General features: G+C 36.1%; 1 protein-coding gene across 6 annotated transcripts in view; it reads right to left on the bottom strand.

The window, feature by feature from the left end:
• The window catches only part of VPS13B (vacuolar protein sorting 13 homolog B), a 486,767-nt gene that overhangs the window by 52,475 nt on the left and 411,581 nt on the right, over nucleotides 1-22,711 (bottom strand). For all 6 annotated transcript variants that reach the window (XM_052788600.1, XM_052788599.1, XM_052788598.1 and 3 more), the window contains exons 40-42: nucleotides 10,885-11,081; nucleotides 3,006-3,187; nucleotides 864-1,213 (exon numbers count right to left, since the gene is read on the bottom strand). In XM_052788600.1, coding sequence (XP_052644560.1) covers nucleotides 864-1,213; nucleotides 3,006-3,187; nucleotides 10,885-11,081 — 729 coding nt within the window. The remainder of the gene's footprint in view (nucleotides 1-863; nucleotides 1,214-3,005; nucleotides 3,188-10,884; nucleotides 11,082-22,711) is intronic.

The following is a 22,711-nucleotide window of genomic DNA, read 5'->3' as shown; positions in this document are numbered from 1 at the left end:
ATTTTGGGTTTAAACAGCCTACCAAAGACTCTCTTATACTTTCTATGTTTGTTTTTTATTAAAAGCATTGTTCAAAATATGACAAAAAACAGAAATTGGAGCTACAAAGATTTTTGTTCACATTGATATTTGAGCCAGCTGTAAAGATTTAAATCACACTAGATCTTGTTTTATGAATGTCCTTTTGCAACAAGAAAACCATGGAATGCCCTTAAAAAAGATTTTTTTGATATAAAACAGATGTTTTATCCTTTTTTGGGGGCTTTGTTATTGTAGTGCCATGATAGGTAATTAATTCCCAGGCTCCACATAGGTCTTCAGGCAGATGAAGAGAATGATTTGATTTCAAGGCTATAGTGAGTAAGGGAATTACAGGCCTTTGAGGGGTCATTGCAGAAGCAAGGTTCCTTACGCTGGGACTGACTTCAGCCATTAATGCTGCTTGCACAGAATGTAATGTGAAACTAGTGTTGAACTTCAATAAGGATAGAAGTAGTAGCTGGAAACAATATGCTCTACCGCTCAGCCTGAGCTGTACTTACATATCATGCATCACTCACCTTTTCATAAATTAACAGAATATTAAGCATTTCAAGACCAAGATTCTGATTATTCTGATATAAATCCATGTAGTTTCACTGAAACTCAAACAGTTCTGGCTACATTTACCTTTACATATAGCATTCATTGTCTCCTAATTTTCATTGCTATCATGGAATTAATGTTTATTAGTAAAAAACACTTCTAGCGTAAATTAAAGCTTTTACATCTTGGAATATTTTTAATGAATGCAGTTGGTATTCTAATTTGCTATTAAATTAATCACAATAGCTACGCTTTTTCTCACTGTTGTATTCACATACCTGCTGCCAAGCTTGAATTGCTGTGTTTAGAGCATGAAGTGCATATTGGCCAAAGTTGATGAAAACTGGGTCCACCATAATTGTGCAGTCCAATAGCCTTCCTACTGTGCTGCTGGAAATAGCAATCTGCCCCCAGATTTTGAAAGGTTTCACAACACTCTGCATAGTCACATTTCGGCACTCCAAAAGTTTACAGTTGGCTTGAGTTGAAAACTGGATCTCCTGGAACTTCGACTCATCACTCCACTGACGAAGATATACATGAGGCTTATCAAAGGAAATTATCATGTATTCTAGTTCAGATGGCATGTTCTTATCAGATAAAAACGGCTGAAGAAACTTTGGTGGTGCTGAAAAGTGAAAGAACAAACAAGACTAGAACATCACCATTGCCACATGCTATAGGTTTTTGTAAATTGTTTTAACTGCTTGTACACGTGATGAAAACAAGTAAAATTCATAAAAGAGTCGACATTTCTGAAATCTGAAATTAATCTTGTTCACACTGTTTATTAGATGTAAAATAGAACTGTAATTAATAGCAGCTGCAAACAAAAAGTATCTGCAAACCTAAATCTTTTCATGGCAAATAGACCAGCCAGCCAAACTTAATCTACATACTGCACAACACTTCAGATTGCCACCTATTTGGAGCAGAGACCATATTTCTGTGAGAATTTTTGCTATAGTAGATGTATATGTTATTCCACACATAGCACATTATGAATATAATAATTAGCATTATAGTATTTGCTGACATGTGACTGTGCAGGCTAACAGGCTCCACAATGAAAATTGTCTTTGCTGCAATGACAGAGAGTTCAAGACCACAAACGCACTGAGATGTGACATATTACCCCATAATAATAGAAATTAAACAAAACAGTATCCTGAGACTAAAGCATGAGAAATATATCATAAAAAAGATTTTATCGCGTTCACTGAAGCCTCAGTCCTGCAAAATGCTGAGCACTGTGGCAGCAGACACTGCAAGGCACGTACACCACTTGTGCAACATTAAGCATGAGAGTATATCCATTGATGTTGTTATTTATGTTGCTGGAACTACTCACATGCTTAAAATTAGCATATGCTCAAGTGCTCTACAGATTTGGAACCAAAACACTCATCACTTTCCAGGATCAAGCCCTATTATTCTACAAAATCATAATGGATACAATAAGTTTTGTGCTCCCTTCGCATGTAACATAGCACAACAGAGCCCCAAAACTTAAGGCCTTTAGGTGCTATAACAAGAACAACAGCAGCATCAGCATAAACTCAGTCGCTGTTAAGAAATGAAACAGCTGGGTTTGATTTTAATCTGATTTTTGCTTTTTCCAGTACATGCAATTTTAAAGATCCAGCATCTGGAATTGGAGTGTAATAGTGAGGAAGATTATGTACTGATAGAGGTAGCCGATAGACAAGAAATTATTTGCTAGATGTTGAGTGTCAGTCTTGGTATGATTTGATAATGAATATATTACAATACCTGCAGAAACACAAAAACTACTCATGAAGCAAGCTGTCCCTGTCAAAATTACCTAAGATATTTGCTCATCTTCCATGGAAAGCATTCCTGGGATTTGAAAATCAGACAATAATCTAAAGATTTCTTGGAATGTATTTGCCATTAATGCAATGACAGAGAGTACTGAACAAAACCAGATGTAGCTCCAAAAGTAATCATAATTGAAATAACAGTTAAATCTGCAGTTCTCAGAGCTCTTCCAAGGAATTCTTACTAAGGGGGTTGCAAAATCTTCAAATATTCTAATAGTACTGTTAATATGCTGGAAAATTTGAAAGATTAAATTCATTCGCTAAGATGGTGCAAAACTGAAGTGGCACCTGCTGTCGCTAATCAGACTACGAAAAACGGATGGCTTCTACAGTTACCCATTCCGGAGGGAAGAGGGGGGCTAACCAGCCAGCCCCACTGCCTACTGTATGTACTTTCCTAATGCATGGAAGTCATCAGTTTTACCCTGAAGTCTGTACCACTGGTGGCTGCTGGTGATAATTTATTTCAAGAATGCCTGTTTGAATGAGGAAATGGGGACTACAGACAGCAAACCAGTCATTAAGCAGCATGTATGAACTATATGCCTTTATTATTCTACATAAAGGAGTACATACCTGTGCCTAGTTGATCAAGATGATGGCAGAGGTGGACTTCCAAATAAGTAAACTGGATCAATACACTTAGTGATGGCACAAACCAAGGAGTAAAACAGGAGTCAACCCTGGTACAGGCTGCTAATGCTGTGGGGGTTACAAGCTGATCGCACGTGCTTTGTGAGCCAGATTCACTGTCTGAGCTGCAGAAGGTAGATAACAAAGTAGTAGTTCAGCAATTCCAGGACTTTATTGCTTTACAGTAGGACTTGACCATGTGCCATGTTGGTTTTCTGACACAGCCAATGTCATTGTTTTCTTTTAACTGCTAATGTCAGTGCATGTACTTTTTCCCAAGCAAAACATAGCAGACAAGATTGCAACCCAACAACGCTTTTGTCACACTGCACTTTCAATTTACAAACTGAAACACTTGAACCACAGAAGTGAAGCATATTTACAGAAAATAAAACCAAAATATACTGCATATCTTTAACTGTTGAAAGAGATAAACAGAGTACATTACCATTATTAAAGCTATAAGAATGAGCTAAAAGTTAATCTTTTCAAGAGAATTATTTTTTTCATTTTATTTTAAGGAAACCAACTCACAACCATCAAACTACTTCTACATGTAAACCCGGTCCCTGTAAGCTTTCTTTCCTTTGCCCTTCTCACTCTACAGTCATCATTTAAAAAGAATCTCCGAGTGTTATAGGCTCAGCCTGGAGCCTTTTACTAGCACCTATTACAACATATTAACTATACATTTAAAATGCCACCCCACTGATTTTTTTTTCATAGCCGTGCTCCTGACGCCATGAATTTCCAAGCATTATCTTTCAGTCTCTTGAGAGAAACTAACACTACATCACAATTCCATAGGTTGCTAAGACACCACCGAAGTACAAATAAACTTTCTAATTTAAGCCAAATCTATCCTTAATGTTCCTTATTCTCACTCCCTTTGCAGTTTGGCACTAAAGAGTTTTAGTTTAAAAGCACAGACTTGATTCAAGAAAACTAAATCCACGTCCTCAGTCAAATACTGCTTTTATTTTTAAAATAAATTTTAACAAAGGATTAACTAAGGCCAACTTACTATTTTTGTCAGAAAGTAATTACCTTGTATAAAGCACCATGAATAGATTTTCACTGACATTTTAAACATATTTTAAATTCAAACTCATGGTTAAATTTGAACATTGGCTTTCAAAGCAACGTCTTATGCTTTTAGGACCAAATTTTTCATCATTCCGTGCATGTTACTGCAAAATTATGCACAAATATAGTAGGTACTCAAAATATTCAGCTGCAAATGTGTAGAATTCCACGGATAGGTAAATTTATCAGTATTATTTTGTATTATGGTAACTAGCTAGTATGGTATTTATTTACGGAGCTTAAATCCAACTTCAGATTTGGGAACATGAATTAAAATACTTGTGTGGCAGTAAAAGCCAACTAAAATTAGATAATTATCAAAGAATCAAGACAGGATATCAAGAATGGATTAGGTCAGTGAAGGATGAAAAATAGATCAATTAACCAGATTTTTAGCTGCTTTCCTGTGCTCCTTTACCTCTTCAACTTGCCTGTTTACATTTCAAAAATGGTGTTGTAAGCCTTTTGATAGCTGGCATCTTTGGAAATAAAATTATTCTTTGTGTTCACATGATAAAACATCTGTGGGACTGGACTAGAGTCAGAGAAATGGGATGCTTTTCTTTGCTCTGCCATGGATATTCTTTAGATTGTTGGAACAAAGCATGGAAGCAAATCCAAAAGCCACCAAAATTAATATGCTGATTTAGACCATGAAATATTTTTTAATCTGTGAAACTGGTTAGTTCTCTCAGAATAACTGTCAATATTTTAAGAATTTTTGCTTATTGCATTTTGATTAGGAACAGAAGTTCAGGGACATATGGAATGAAAACAGAAAAAGGATAGAGGGGTGCAAACAAATGTTAACCAAACTATGAGGAACTTTAAAAAAAAATAATTACACTTTGACATTCTAAATTAAGACTTAATTTGCACAAACAGCTATAATACTAACTGCAGTAAAAAGGAAGGATATTTATTTCTGAAATTTGAGGTTTATTCTGAAATTATAAATTTCTTTTCCTTGGAAACCGATTCCTTGAGTCACCTCTCAGTGACTTAGCATTTTTATTTCCTTAGATATGTTTTTTTGGAGATGAATATTTTCATAAAATAAAAACCAAACAAACCCCTCCAAATTCTTATTTAATATACCTGTTTTTTTATTTATCAAGCATTTTACTGTGATGGGACCTTTATCATTTCTTACTCATAACCACAATGATTACAGGGCAACATGACATGCTTAATGCAGGAGGAAATGTGGCAGAAGCTTCACACCAGGGAAAAAGTTTAAAGCATTTAGCCATACGTTACTCCAATTTTTCTGTCCCACAAGCAGCAGACCAAGCAGAGGTAATATTCTGGAACTTAAAATGTTTGGAACAAAAAGATTCAAAACTGCTTTTTGTTTCTTCATGGAGAGTCACCTTAGAAACCAAAAAGACCCACCACTGAAACAATTCCCTAACAAACTTCAGAGTCCAACCACATGCTTAAAAATCTAAACAGAGAGAAACAGCAAATGCAGGTGGGACAATGGTACTCCCTGGGACAGCACTGGCCTTGCAACCTTTCCCGTGCTACGGAGGGACAAGGACTGGCTGTGGAGGACTGAGAGGAGCAGGACAGTGTGGGCTAGACTGTGTTTTAGAAGGGAAAGTCGCTCTACAGAGAGAAGATCACCTTCTAGAAATCATCTGAAAAGAAATGCAACACGGATTCTTTCATCACTGCTTTTTTATCTGCCCAGACTTTGTTCAAGTGTTACTGTTTTATCTGTGAAGGGGTTCATTTGATTTTTACTCAACCAGAAACCATATCCAGAATTACAGTCCTCATGTCGTTATGAAAATAAAAACAGAGTAACAGTATAAACCAGTTACAGTACAAAATATACTAAGAGCAGCATCCAAATTACTATAGTATTGCCTTAAAAAAGAACTGTAATCAGAGATCATAATATTGAATGAACAGTTTTTAAAGAGCGAGTGTAGTCCTCACCATCATTACCATGACCCTCATTTTAAATTAAATGCCATTTAAACTTTTTGCCTAGGTAGACTTCCATCAGACTTTTAGCACTATTACTTTCTCCTTTTACTTTGCATACAACACAGAAATCAAAGACACAGTCCTTCACCACATGCTGTGCACAAACAGAAAATAAAGCAGTGTTAGCTGAAAACCCAGGAAACTTCTATTAAGTCTTGGTGAACAACAGTAGTAGCATTAATATCAGAGGTAGATCTGACTGTGAAATCAAAATCTGTGCATCATATGAATACAATATCAACCCCCCCCTCCCATTCTCTTGGCTGCTTTGGAGCTACAAAATGCAGTGTGGACTGTCCAGTTTTTCAGCTGGGGAGAAAAGGAATAACCAGCTTCTACTGCTTTGTGTTTGGCACAACGTGCTGAGGGGTGGGTGTAGCAAAACCAGAGGAAATTCTAAATAAAACTGACCTGACTTTAATACCAGAGATTTTTTTCTTCTTTTTTTTTTTTAATCCTGTGAAATACCAGAATTTTTAAAATGGAAAATATCTACATTCAAAGTCATTATATGTTATAAAGTATGATAGTTTCAAATCATGCAAGGTGGTTCAAGTTAAATATATGGCAACTGGGAACAATGACTTAACATTGACCTGCATTATTCTTGTTATTTTAAGAGTGGAATATTTAAACCCAAACTGCCATTTGTGATGAAACCACAACATGGGAAAATATCCACTGGGAAGAAGAAAGAGACCACTTAACTCATTTAATTTATGACTCAAATGCTGGTCTGAACCCAAATTGTTAGAGGTCAAAATCCAGTACATCATTTACATTGAATAAAAGCTAAAACAATTAGTAAGAAACATGATCATGATTCCTCACTTTAATTTTAAAAAAGTAGCAATTTAAGGCTTATTTAAAAGTTTTTGTACTTGTTTCATGGTTTGTATCTTAAGGCATTTTCAATTACTATTTCACATTAGTATGTCAGTAATTATAAAAATACTGTTTACATTCCACAGGAGATGCACAAATATATAAAACATCTTGTAACATAACCCATTTAAACAAAGGATGATAAACCCCTCCCAACCAAACCAGGGAGGAGCTTTAGTGTCTCACCAACCAAACAGAGCTTTAAGTAAAAGTAATTTTGATTATAATTTGCTAATCCTGCAACATGAAAATGCAACCTATAAAAATAACTTATTCTGTGATAATTTCCTTTTAATCCTCCATTTTAAGGTCTTCCATAAACAGTCATTTATGCCATATATGATTCCTTCCATAGACACTATACTTAATCCCCAATGGGATGCTAAATTATTTTACTCAGGACTTCAGATTTGTTCATTCATTGAATAAACATTCATAAATGTTCATTCAAACCTTCTACATTCATTGAATAATGAATGGTCTACAAAATTCTTAAAAATAAACAACATACACATATATACTATGTCCTACTGTCCAGACAGCTCCTTGATTTTTATACTTCTAGTTAGTTCCTGATCAATCTCAGAAAGAGCTTGCATACCACAGGATTTGGATCATGACATCTTTGCATATTCCCATATTCATTATTGGTTGATATACATCAGCCTGCCAGCTACTGCTCAACATATCAGCTGGATCCACATCTTCTCACAAACCTTGTTTTCCTGTCACGGGAGCCACGTAAGTTTCATACTTTACAACTGATGTTAGGAATCAGTAATAAAGTACTTAAAACACAAGCGATCAGCTCTCTGGTATTAATAATTAGCATATCATAGAGGTTACCACAAAAAAACCCCTGCAGAATTTGAAGGAAAAAATATTATCATTGAGCAGCAGCTGCATGCATATGGCAGCTGTTAGAGTCTGACCCAAAATACAAGATCAAACTAAGAAAATAAACTTCAACAAGACTAAGCAGTTTTATACTTTACAATTTATAGTGAATTAAATTTGCTAATCAATCATATGGTTACAGCATGTAATTAATGTCAAATCATCATAAGTCTCCAGCAAAACCAAGATTCAACTTTTATACAGTCTTCGCTTCTCGCTCTCACTTGCAGATGCCCCAGTCTTGAAGTTCCCTGGTCTAACACTTGGCACTAGCTTTAAGAACAGCTCCTTGTGGCTCTTCTCACAAGTCTGGAAGAGCTCATGTTAAACGCTTGCTTTAGGAACAAGCCTAACATTGAAATTTACCATGACATGGGGCAGTGTCTCTTTCTCTCTCAAACCCAAAAATGTTTGGCATTTTGTGGTCAAGTAGAATCCAGAATACATTTTAGGGGGCTTGGTCACAAGAAAATATCCATACTGGTAGCATTATGTTTGTTTCATGAAGCCACAGTTTCAGCAAAGTTACTGCCAACATGGACTTCCTATACGCTACTAGGAGTCCTGAAAGGTTGGCCTTCTCTGCAGGACCACTGTATCTGTCACCACCTCCTAAACAAGGCTTCCCTTTGGGGCCTAAATGTTACCTTAAACTTGTTCTGTAGCTGTAACTATATGTATTTCAGTGCTTGTGAACTATCTCAAAACCTCCAGGTCAGTGACAGGTGACTGGCGTGATTTGCTCTGTCTCCAAGAAGGAGATAGTGTGCCTCAAACACCACAGGTCAAAGCCTCATCTCTGAGGGACAGCTGCTCTTTTTCTGACCCATTAAGTTTCTCTGAGAAGGATCACCCCAGGCTGGTCAGGACTACTTCCACACCAGTCCTTCCTGCAGTCATCCTTAAGAAAGCTTGCAGTGCAGCCTTGTTTGAAGTTCGTATAGAGATCAGTTTGAATTTCTATATGAAATTGCTGCTGAGGCAGGGAATATAACCTTTTCTCTTCTCTGGTTGAAATCAGAGGTTTTCTTCACGTACCCCACAGATTTCCGGCTTCTGGTTGGAGTTCACCCTGACCTACACGAATCTTTAAATTTCCAGACTACTGTTAGTTCATGTAGGTGTAAACTACACCTCTTAAAACTATTATAAATTCCTCAGGCCACCAAAAGTATCAGGACTAGTGACTCTGCAGTCTCTGTACACGCGCCTAAGGAGCTGGCAGTTCAAGACACTTTCCCTTGACTTCCCTCTTTCTCTTCTGTTTATTTACCTTCAAATTCTTCAGTAGAGTGGCACATGTTTTTTGCTGCCTTCCTTCCTCTCCTGCTACCCCTATTCAGTGAACTGTTAATGCTTCAGTTTAATTCCTGTTCTTTCAGTTGTAGTTTCTGCTTTAGCTTTTTGCGTACACACACAATCTGGAGGACATAGTGCTTCTAACATCACTGCTGTGGACAGAGCAACCGTCTTCCTTGGAGTGTTCTGGTGCCTCAAGGCCATTAGGATATTTCTACCCCTTTATAACTAGACACCCCGATACCACTGAGGATGGTTGCTATTGTGGAGCAGGCCTGCAGCCTCCCAGCTGAAAACTCAGGAGTTTAGACCTTCTAGGCAGGTGAACTCATGTGCTGTAAAATGTTTCTGATGTTAGTCACAGTCCAAACTGGTTTTAAATTGTTTTTTACTTATTTGTATTTCATTTTAACCCTAGCTTTTTTCTGAACAATTACAACTCATTAGCTTATCAGAGCTCCCTGAATGAAATTGCATATAGTGATGAAACCTATTTGAGCAGAAAACAATAAACGTGATTACAGTGCTAAATGCCTTGATGGAAAAAATCTACTAAATTTCAGTACTTCATTTTCAGTTCCCACCGAGTTCACATTTCTGTGGTGTTAAGCTGACCAGGAAGGCAATTTTGCCAAGGTCCCACATTCAGAGGAATTAACCTTGTCTAAAACACTTAACTTCTCAATGATGAAAATGCATTCTTTCACAATTAACATCAAGAAATCATTTCCAACCTGATACTATTAATGGAAACCAGATGTTTAATTTTCTTCATTGATTTTGTTAGCCATGTTCGTATTTCCTGATTTCTCTGAATTCTGTAGCTTCACATAACATATATGTGGATGCTACACACTCATTCAAGCATGTGTTCATACATAGGCAGCAACAATCAGCAAATACCAACGATCCAACAGGGTCATTCTGGGTTTTCTGCTCTAACTATAAAAAGTTAAGAAAGTCTTTGAAAACAATTCCATTGCTGTTTGTGGAGAGAGCTTGTACTCATTTCTTCTTACTCTACATATGAATCAAAACTGAATGAATGCAAACAGAGTGAATATCTGTCATTGTACGTTGTTTCCAGCTGTAAACATAATGAAAAATGGATCCCCAGTGTTTGAAAACACCGATTAAATTTTTTTACTGTTAGCACAGTAAGCAAGCTGTGCGAATAATAATGCTCTTGAAGTACTAAAGTTTTGTTTAGCATATTTAAAATAGACACTTGGCTTATTTTAGTAATTGACTTGCACTGAGGACAGAATAAAGGTGATGTATGGGAGCGCATAGAAGAAGAATGTTTACTACTACATTACACAATGGATTACGCCTCATCCTTCTTTAGTTAATTAGCTAATTTTATTGCCTTGTGCAGCTAAGAGGTTTCAGGATATGGCCTGTTTGTTTTCAGTAACCCTTGTATTCAGAAAACAGATGAATATGATGCTGCCAGGCTGCCTATAAACCTGAAAGAGAGCTCTTTTTGTGCACACTTCATGCCCTTGCATGAAGGTGAACTACAGTCTGAAGCTCATTTAAGACCAGCTACTCTTACTGCATATGAAAACAGTATCTTATTTCCTAAGTCTCTTGAAAAAGATCTCTCAAGAGTGTAGCATTAGATTTCTGGTTTTCCCTTCTCCTTTAAAATTACCTTTGGTCATCAGCCACGTTCTGACTGCTGTTCAGGACAATCCTCCACAGATCGGAGGCTATGAGCTCTTTCTGATCATTCACAAGGTTGATGCTGGGCAGCTGTAGTTCACAGACTTTGCTTTCTGATAGACTGAATTCCCGGAATGCAACAAATGATTTCTGAAGCTCATCCCAGTACTCCAAGCTGCAAGGAATCTGTGATAAAAGGGAGAAGGCATAATTACTTTATGCTTGATTGCAAATATAATGGGATTTACTGTACACGCTAAAAAGTGCAAGACTAACTAAACTAAAGTAAGCTGTCATATAGAAAATCAGAACGGCAACCATTACTTAGATGCTGTGCTGTCTTGACTTAAATTAACATGGGTTTAGAATGTCATTGCAGTATAACACTGCAAACTTTCTCTTACTAGGTACAGAAATAGTTACTTGTTCCACAGAACCCAAGAATAACAAAGACAATTCAACTAATCATTATTTGTATTACGCAGCTGAAAAATCCACCAGATGTCATCACATCATAGTATCAAGGACATTCTAATCATCATTAAATTTTTTTTTTGCTTGAACTAGCTCTTTTAATTTTATTGCATAACAAAATATCAATTTATTAATTACACATTTATTGTCATATTAAAATCATCAAAGATGGAGAGTAAAAATGATGATAGGCAACACAATGCCTTGTGGAGGGCCAACACATGAATAAAAATCCTGGGACAAATCATGAAGTACTTGTAATCACATGATCTTTTCTTTTATGGAATGTGCTATTTAGACAACTGTGTGATTTTGAGAACCGAAACCCAATGAATACATAGTAGCTTCTGTTTAATCACATCCCTAATTTTAAGTCTGTAAATAAGCCACTTGGATTATTCCTGGATGCATCACTGAACTGGAGAGAAAGTTATTAGAGACATTTCTAAAGACAATAGCAAACAAATTTTAATAAAAGCATAGATTTTAAAGGGTTATGTCTTAGGCTGCCTTCTTTGGGGTGAGGGTGGTAATAGCATGAAAGTGAATGAGAATATGAATTTAAAACCAATGCAAACTCAGTAAGATATGAAGATTTTAGAATTAAGATACAGCAATCCACAGTTACGGCACTTGTACATGCTCAAGAAATATTAAAAGGCAAGTTGACGTAAAGCAAATAGTAAAAAAATGAATGTGTATGTGCTATTACCTTTTTTATCCCTGTGTGTCTGTGTGTAGACATACATACATAAATATATATAACCAGGAAAAAAGTAAGAATGTGGCAGAGATGCAAGTAAATTGAGGCACAGCTAGAAAAAGCTCTGTAAGTATACTTCCTTGTTAGTAAGGACTATAATGCACATGGAGGCGACAGCAGGCTGATTAATTAACAGGAATGAAGGTTAAGAAGGAAAATTCAGGGCGCTCAGTAGTTCAAGCTGGGGAGGGCAAGGGAACATAAATAATCACCAAAGAATTCTGGAAGAATTAACATGTGGAACCACAGAGCTTGAAACATGGATTTTTACTACATCTGTCAAGTCACAATGATACCTGAAGATTGAAAAAAGCAACCACACTCAGTAAATTTTTTCTTAGGTCAGGACAGAGGGGGAAAAAAAAACCAAAAGAAAAAAGCACCTGATAACTGCCAGCAAAATTCTGATGCCAGTAACGTACGTAACACAGAGTAGCATAGCAGTAACAATCAGGAATGCTGATTTAATTTCAAAGGCTAGAGTCTGAGAAAAAGGGATTGATTTAACATCAAAAAGCACACGTCATGTATGTAAAGATAGCAACACATTTGTTTATAAGCTGCATATTCAATTGGAAATGGTGAAGATATGTAAATGTCAGCTGGAAAACTATGAGGCAGTATGATGATGCCTGGAAAAAGTAAACGCTATCCTGAGAGACATCAGGTGAGATATTTCCAAAAGTCAAGGACAAATATTAATTGAGTTGTATAAGACACCAGTGGGGCCTCACCTGAAATATGGCACACAATTCCAATTCTTCATGTTAAAACTGTGTTAACTCACACTGGGATCTGTGCAGAGTCGAGGACCAAATGAAGGAAAACAAAAGGAACATGATTGCTCTACCCAGACACCTCAGTAGAGAAACAGTTAAGAGAGAAAAATGTCTATAGAAATTATGGGTCAAAACTGAGTTGCTCTGTGAATAAAGTGTAAGGCTAGAAAGCCAAACAGAAAAAGATAAGGAAGTTTAAGGACAGCCTTGGTGCTCATGACAGCTGCTTTTAAAAGCTTGATGTTAATAAGATGCAGACAGTAACAAGCATTGCCCTGATGGGAGGAGGCTGGGCTTGATGACCCAGAAAATATCTTTCTTGATTCGGTGTTGCTAATTCTACAATGGTGCTGTGCACAACAGCAGCAATATGAAATATTACATTATTGTGTTTGTAGCCATATTTCAAAGTCACACTATATTATATATATTCTTTTTGCTCTTAGCGTCACTACGGAGTTCTAGATTTCTTCAAAACTTCTCAGTGCTGAATTATTTTAACCTTTAATGCCTGTGGACAAATACTCAAAATTGCAGTACCACAGTAATGTTCCTACCCTTCAATTATGGATATGCCCAAGGAATTCCCCTATGTTAACTATGAACACATGAACAGCAACTTCCAGTATCTGCTATCTTTCATACTACATTGTGGAGTCATTCACATTCACATACTTCTTTTCTAAACCTCCACAGGTTCCACTGGTGATAAAACATTTGATTTTATTTAAAATATTGCAATACTTGGCATATTTCCTATAGCATAAGGTCTTGGAATTATATCATTACAAAAGGATCTGTATCATTTCTGACAAAAGGTTACAGCCTTTCATGGTTGCACAGGTACTTCTGCATACAGCAGTATATATTTCTGCATATTTTTAAATCTCAGTCTTTAAAATACCTTGAGAGTTTTTAAGAGTCTGATTCAATATATTTGAATATTTGGTTTGGTCTTGTGCTTCCTATTGCCTATCAAGACGTAAGTTACCTTTTCTTGTCAATGCTGTTGAGTAACACGTGCAACAAAACTCTTGTAAAGCTATCCTATTATTTAGGATATTTATTTCTTTTAGATTACATCTCACAACAAAGCTTTTTTTTTAATATACAAGTCTCCCTAATGAGAATCTCACAAAATTGGATCAGAATGGCAAGTAGTAGGCATTTTAAAAGAGGCTAAGCAAGGTGATGAATTCTATTCCCAATAAGATTAATGAGCTGGAAGAACAAGTTAAAGAGCACAACAAAGGAATTTCATAAGTGGCACTACAATATGAAAAACATAAAACTATCAGTAGGGCTAGAGGAAAGTAATATAGAGAGATTGAAAATAAAGACTGAAAATAAAGGCAGATCAAAACTTGAAAAAAACACAAAACAGATTTCATAGATATTGTTTAAAAAAAAAAAAAAAAAGGTATGTACTTCAATATTTCCACCCACTCAGTAGGTGGTAGAAATACTGAAACTTATCTTGAGGAAAATATGGCAAAGTAAAATGACCAAAACAATTATTATGCCATAAAGAAGTAATAACTCCTCTTCAGGCTCTGGTATAACCTAACATAGTGTATTTGCCTTTTAGAAACTTCATGGTAACCTCTTAAATGAATTATGAAGAATTTGGAAAGGCACAGGAATGACTGCTGGACTTAGCAGTAGCCAGAAAGAACCTATCACCTAACAATTAAAGCAGGCTGGTAAGCATGTTGAAAAGATTATTCCTCTTTATTTTTGCTTATGAATTTTTTCCTGACTGTGTTGTAATATGTCAAGAAATCTACCAGAGCAAGAGACAGTATGTTTCAAGGCATCATCTGCACATTAGAAGTAAAAAGTCAAAGTCACGCTTTATGCGATTGCCTATACAAAATACAGCTCATGCTTTGGGACTGTCCAAACTGTAAGCCTTCTAGTTTGAAGCTTGCAAAAGACTTAGTTGACTTAGAATCTTTGATTCCTACATATCTAACTTTATTTGTTCTAAGGGGTTTATTACTAATGCCTGATCTGGATAAGTTTAAGGAAAGATGGTAGCTCTGGGCAATATTAGCTGCCAAAAATAATAGTTGTGAAAGCCTGGAAATGGGCTATAGCGCCAGAACTGAGTCATAGGCAGTGGGAATAAGTGAATTAGCTGCAACAAAAAATTCCCCATATGTAGAATTAAATATGGTACCTTTACCTTAAAATATTTGAATAAAACCTAAGCTATAATTCAGATAATTGTTACTCTCAGAAATGTGACTGCTAGTGTTGCCTCTATAAAACTAAACGTTAATGAAGCATATCTAACCACAAACTTCTTTGCTAAACAACGAGCATGCTTCTGCAACAGACACTTCTCTATAGCTTTTTGTCATCTCTCCTAGCTCTCAAAGAAAGTTTTAATTGCAATAATTTTATTCACCTGTAAAATGCAAACAGAACCATTACTGTACAGCCCCTGTCACTTACGTGTGCATCAAACTATTATTTAACTGTGGGCTCAGATTTAACAAAGACTCTCCAAGTTCCATTTTGCAAGAAAACCATGTACTATGGCACAAACTCTTATTTAGAAGGATGATTATGGCAGTAGAGAGCAAAACAGCAGTCAAATGCTTTTTTTTTTTCAGCAGCATTAACAACAGAGATCAGAAGCAGTAGTGAAAAGCTACATGAAAACAGCCTAAACTCTACTTATAACAAAGGCTGTTAATAAGATAAATACATTTAAAACAAAGCAGAGAATTTGAAGATTCCTCCTTTTTCTCTTTACTGCTGTGGACTATAGACATGGGAGAGCTGAAAATTGAGTGGCACTGTTCTGGTGAAGAATGAAAATGGTGTATTAACAAATTCTGATAGGAGGGAAAGCAGTTGCCTCCAAGTGACAGTTCCAGTCCTGCTCCTTGTGAGTGCAAGACACAAAGAAACAATTCAGCTGAAATAGTTTCCTGGGAGCAGAAATCTTTTTAATTAGGAGAGTGTGGATTCCTATTCTCTGTGAATCTCTTGTTTTGCTCTATTTTAAGAAAAAAATCTTCATATATATTACACTAACATAGACATGACGAGAATCACCTCTGTGAACATACATCAGTTCTCTACAAATAGAGCCTGTCTCAATTTCAGCAGAGCTGAAACCTCTATCATATACATTTCCCCCCCCAAAAAACCCCCCAAACAAAAAGAAACTCGAAAATCCCCTTAAAAACCTACATCCTTCAAGTAATTTCCTGCTTGTTAACCTATCAGCAAGACAGTATTAATAACCAACATGAAGTATTCCCACTAATGCACTACAATGCGATAGATCTTTCTTCTTATTATTCATCGTATATTGTTTCACACATTATCTGTACCAGAATCGTTTAATTCCTATTTGGAAACTAGGGGTCAAGAAATGCTACAGAATCTATTAACGCTATGTTACATATTAATATTTTCATCCATGTGTTGTACACCCTAATGACCACATGGATACTCCTTATTCCCACTTAAAGTTATGTGTAATAATAAGACACAATGGGAGAGAAGTAACTGTCGATCCATATGTGCTTTTAAAAGGCTTTCATGGTCATGAATGCTTCTAGATTTTCCTGTGACCTGATGTTATCCTCCCAGCTTTAGACTACTTTGCTAATTTGGACTTGCAAAATCTTGGGTGCACACCACTTACAACTAGGTATGTTTCTATAGCTGAGCTCTCTAGCTGAGCAGAGGGCCAATACCAGTCCACTTCCACAAGCTGTCACGTTACCATAAATGATCATACCTATTATTCACTATACATATTGTCATAATGCCAACAGGTCTCAGACACAGACATCATTACCATTTAGGGGACAAATAATTAAGATATCTCAATTTCTTAGCCAATCCCATCTTTTTCACAGACATCTTTTTTGTCTCTAGGAAAAAGCTACAGCCATCTGCCTATGGCTTTGAGATTGCCGAAAGAAGGGTATATAAAGTATTACTGTTTTATTATTTAAATACTGGGGCATATATTTTTTAAACTCAATATAAAAAATGGACCTTTAACTATACACATGCAGATTTCTTAGGCTGCAAAATGCATCTTGCCCAGCTGAGAAATAAAGAAAGAAAGATATTAGCAGCTGGGTTACAGAATGTGCTTAATGTTGCTTTCAGCGATGCTTCCTTTTGATTCATGTTTTTGGTAGAAAATAGGCTTCTACAGAATAAATGTTCATTTCTTGAATCTCAGTCCCTCAGATGGTGGGCGCTTCCTCTTGGAAACGAAGTTATTCTTGTTCCAGAAACAACTACTGTACAAGAAAACGCACACAGAAGACAGGAAGCGTGTGTGTGTTTTATCTTCTCCGAGCAGGGCCACCTAAGTGAATGAGAGGCAGAATACAATACAAACTAGCACTTTGTGTCAGACGCCAACCCATGCTGAGATTTTAACTCCAGCTTCCTGAGCATGAATAAACTGATTGCTCTGTAATAAAGCTATTCTGTTATTAGGATATTTTACTGGTTTAGGGCCAACTGCCTTAAAAATACAATTCTCCCATTAGGTGAACAGAAGTCGCAGTAGTAGGAAATAAAAAGCCTTATCCAGATTTTTATTAGGGAAAAATTCTTGGCAATAATTACCAAGAACACTACTTTAAAATATGACTTGAAAGTATTATTTATATAAAAATAGCAAAAGAACCTTGCAGAAATATGTATTATGTAGAAAATATGCTCAAAATAAAATTAATACTAAATACAATAAAACCTCTGTAATATGCTTGTTCACACGACACACACAATCCAATCTGACCAATGGAACAACATTTTGGACAACTGTAGGATACTTCAACATCCACATTCCCGTTTATCTTATGTGACTGACATCGTGAAATCGTGCTACAAACCAAAATGCCCGTTGGACAAGATTTTTTTAGCCTTCCTGAGGGCTAAGATTGTATCATATCAGTGTGGAAAACAGCCTCTCCTGGCACAGCTACAGACCACCAATTTTCTCTTTTCATGAAGGTCCAAATAAAAAAAAAAAGGATGTGGTGGTTTACAGTGAGGTAAAAATTTAGCCTAGTATTAGTAGTTAGGATTAGCAGTAGTACTAGCATTAAAAACATTCTAGCTCTAGAAAGTATTTGCTATCCCCCCACCTCAATATCCTTTGTATTTTCATTATGGTTTTCTGTACTTTGACATCATTTTGAAGTGTTACGTACCTGTATAATTTGGGCAGTAAAAGTTATTCCACTATGGTGCACTCTCAGTTTTCAACACTCAGGAATAATCAGAAGCCACCACTGGAGAAGTTTTTCAACATATAATTTCTTCACAGAATTTGTTTTACTTCTCTTTGAATTTGATTTAACAAATTTTGTCCTAAAGCTAGAACATTTACATCATAAATACTCCCTTTAAAATTGGATATGCAATATCTGCTTAATTTAATTTTTCCCTCTATCCATACTGAGCTCTTTGGCTGAACAATGAAAATAACTACTATTTTGCTTTCTGAGTAATAATATATAACTCGGCTCTTTCAACTCCATTTAACAAATTTATTTATGGTCCTATTAGCATATTTATTTCATTTTATTTAAATTTACATCTGTACTGCAGTTTATAAAATAAATATTAAAGGGTTGTAATAAAGAGATGTGAAAGAAAACTCCTGTCTTCTGAGAGAAATTGTTCTTTAAAAATACATAACTGCCTTTTAGCTGACTTTGGAAAAAAGCTTCTATACATCTTCAACTAATAGAAGCTATAAAAACCCCTTTGTAATATTGGAACCAGTTGAGAAACCACAAGTATTCAAATGCAGGAAATCATGATTTTATAACATTTTAATGTGATCTACTCTTGGGAAACAAAGTTAACCAAGCCCTATTTCTGTACAGGAAATATTCCACTGTACAGTTGTAATACATTGTGGTGAGGGGTACAGCTGCAATTTTTTCACCTGTAATGCCCCACTGGTATTGTGGCTTACTGAATTGCATCAAGATTGCCTTCCTGTCCGGAAAGCCCTCTAAGTACAAACAAGACTCTAAGCCCAGGTTTTATTTTCCCTTGGTATCAGAATATGGTAATTTAAGAGCCCTGAGAAATGCTTTTTAACCTTTTAGAAGAAATATGTAGCATTCCTTTATTAGGAACTACGTTCTTTGCCTTTTTAAAACAACATGTGACCAACTTATCTTATCAATTTATCAGGCTAGCAGGTTCAGAGCGAATGCAGGTGTGTATAGTAATGTAATCTGTCACAGATACTGGCTTTTTTCATTATGGAAAAATTACTCTAAACTCACTAACAGCTTTTGTTAAGAAAGCACAGAATAGCTCTATGCTATAACTGAGAAGATTTCTGCAGGACTTTTTAAACAGGAAAATGCATGTACTATTAAGTGTCATACCCATTTTTTTCTACTAACTGTCATTCATCTTCAGACTGAGTTTATGTGAAGAACAATTGCTTTTCTGATAGCAAAAGCAACAGTATTTAATTTAATTTATTAGGGTCTTAATTTATTGTTGCAAGTATCGAGAAACAAAAGTATATAGATACGAGATCTTACATTAGGGACTTACCTACTTCTTGCAATACTCCTTATTCTCTTTTTCTGATACAGGAACAATATTCCAGATTTTATTTAAGGCTTTTCATTTTCTAAGCTTCAGTATTTATTAATAATATAAGCACTATGCTGTTGAAATGTAGTCACCTCTGGGATTGAGGGTAGCAGTCTATTAATACATAAAGTACTGCGTAATTTTCGGTATACGGGTTATTTTGACCACATATTCTCACCACAGTAAAGCCTGACTCCTACAAGAAGTGCCACAAGATCAGCATACAGCAGGAAGGACTTGGGTTTGCAAAGTTTCATAAATCAGAGTTACAAAATCTGAAAAATACAGAACACGAGGAAAGTGTAAATCTGTCATTAAGATAATCTGATGGTTTCGTCAGTCCTCTGGCACCCGGTAGAATTTTCACTGGCTCAGTAACCCCAAAGGGTAAATTTCAGTGTGATGCACAGGCAAATTATGCACAACTTCCATTAACATTCCCAACGAGTTACGCTTAACTCCCTGCAGACTGCACAGAAACTGTAGGCCAAATGATAGTGTCTCATCTCAATGCAGTGAACACTAAGATCACACAGCAAAATAATTAAGATTATACACACAAAATACAGTAACAAAATAGTAAAGTCTGAGATAATCCTACTTTCAGGCAAGGAAGTTCACAAATAATGTTTAAGGCTGGAATTCCTAAAAAGAACGGGCTCTGTTTCAACATCTGCTTAAGACTCACTGTGTAACACTGCAACTCCTTTAGCCCCTACTTCCTTTCTTGCAAGAAAATGAAGACGATACTTATCATTAATAGCCAGAGTCTTAACTTTAAAAACATGTGCAAAACCCTGCCCAGTATCACAAATCTTGCTCACATCCAGATCATCTGAAGTGTAAGTGGCTCAGGCTACAAGCAAGCCTACAGCCCTTACACAGACCAGTTGTTTACTTGATGACCTGCATACATTTTTGTACAGATGCATGGATGTAAACACTGCTTCTACTGACGGGAAAGCAGCTTCCTACATTAGAATAAAAGGCATTCATTACAGTTCTAGTTTATGATCAGATATATTCAATAATTATACTGTATTGTTTCGTTTCAAGCTTGTTGCAACTCTTCACACAGTAGAGATCATAAAAACACCATATAAAGTCTATGTATAGTAGTAGTATGAGTAGTACAGTAATTTCAAATAACATCAAAAGGTAGAATTAAGAAGAAATGTAAGTTTTAAAAAGCAGAATCCCAGACAAAGCACCAAATTTGCCTTCTGAGCAATTCACAACAGCTAGACAAATAATTTCACCATCCATCTAAAAAGTCTGATTATTTGAAGACAGTACTGAACTGCATGGCAGTCGATTAAAAAATTTGCAAACTGACAGGTTTATCGATAAGCATGGTTGAACTTTACAGATTATTATCTAATAACACTATGAACTTAAATCACTAACCTGTCACACACAAATCATCTGGATTTCCAAAATAGTTGTTGCTTTGGGAATGTAAGAAATAAATCAAACATGAATAAAATTTGTGGTTTCCCAAAAAGCTTTTTTCCCAGATTCTCAAATGCCCAGCTGAACACTGTAGCTCCAACAGGGAATGCAAAGTAAAAAGGAAGCAGACCCAGCCAAAAATGAGGTATTCTCTGTTAAAAGGAAAAATTAATGTCTTTGACATTGATCATAATTCTTTTCCTGTTGACTGTCATGTCAAATCCTTCCTGGAATAATGACTTACAGTAGGTCTAATGTCAGTCATTCTTAAGCTCACGGTTCCTTAAACCACTGTTTAAACAACCACAAGGTGTTAGAAAATGACTGTTTATTGGCTGACAGTGTTGAAAAAATCAAATTCCAGACTGCAGTTTGCAAATGCTTGTAAGGCAATGCAACAGACAATTTTTTGAATCCTCACCTTTTGAAGTTGGAAATATTTTATGTTCTCCTAAAAGAGATTTCACCATCTCAGCAAATGCTCCAAGTGAATTTTACCGGAGTGGTTTTATTTACCTAGTCTTACTAAATCTCAGTTAAACCCTTGCAACCTCAGAACTATACTCACTGCCCTAATTTTCTCCAGTAGACCTTGAGAATTGCTTAATTTAATCACCACTTTTCTAAACCAGGAATAAGCGCTCTGTTTATTAGGACACTATATAAAGAAGAAAGGCCAAAAAAGGAGACCTCAGTACATATTCATCTTTTCATCAGCTGTTATAATGCTGACTACACTTGCATGCAATAGGAATCCTGGCAGGTACACAAGGGAAACATCCGCAAATACAAAGACCTGTCAGGGTTATAGTTCAGTAGATATTTTATTTTAACTTCATATGGAGAAATGAACAAATACCTTAGATTATCTTCCTTTTGTCTTGTAAGCTTTAACAGCTTGTACCTCTCACTGGATGACAATCCAGGAGAAAGAATTGTAAGTCTGTGTTGGTGATGCAGCTTAAATAAATCAGAGCGCTCAGAATTTGGAGCATTACACATTATACGATCACTTTGATTGGACAAATCTGGTTTTCTCCACCTTTTAAATCCATGGCCACTTGTATAAATGCTCTTGTGACAATACACACCTTTTTGTTTGAGATACGGGGCAGTGCTAGCAATATCCCTTATTGGAAAGATAACTCTATGATGGAATTGCAAACACTGAGCATCCCTGTAAAAAGTTCACTAGCTAAAACAGGCCTCCAGCTGTACAGGAAATCATTTGCATGTCCTGTTCACCTGCTTGCACAGAAAAGCAGAATACTTCCTTGATAGCATACAAATTGCTTTCCTATCTTGGTGAGCCCCTCCCAATCTTTGCTCTCTCCCCTGCCAATCCAAACCTGTCAACCTTGTTCTTGGTAAAGATAAATGATATAAAAATGTGGCCCAGACGAAATCAGAAAGTAAAACAACATAGGCTAATCAGAGGCAAAGACAACTGTAAATCTGGGATTTTCCAGACTGCAGGAAGACACAGGAAGACTTTGGGAAACTAGATGCATAGTACAAGTACAGTTTTAAGCCCCACAGCACAGGTACCCAACAGCACTTTCTTTGAGCTTAAATGTAGCTAACTCCATATTGTATCTGTACAATTTGAAAGTCACTACTGAATCACTTACAGAATTTTTCCTGCAACTCTCTCCTTCAAATTGTAAAAATACCACGGAAATGAGGAACACTTATCCTTTCTCAAATGCTGCAACCTGACAGATCCAAGGAAC

This window comes from Harpia harpyja, chromosome 5 (assembly GCF_026419915.1).
Source record: "Harpia harpyja isolate bHarHar1 chromosome 5, bHarHar1 primary haplotype, whole genome shotgun sequence".
NCBI classification, from domain to species: Eukaryota; Metazoa; Chordata; class Aves; order Accipitriformes; family Accipitridae; genus Harpia; species Harpia harpyja.
The sequence above is the reverse complement of the archived record's forward strand: the minus strand, read 5'-3'. Positions and strand labels throughout refer to the sequence as shown.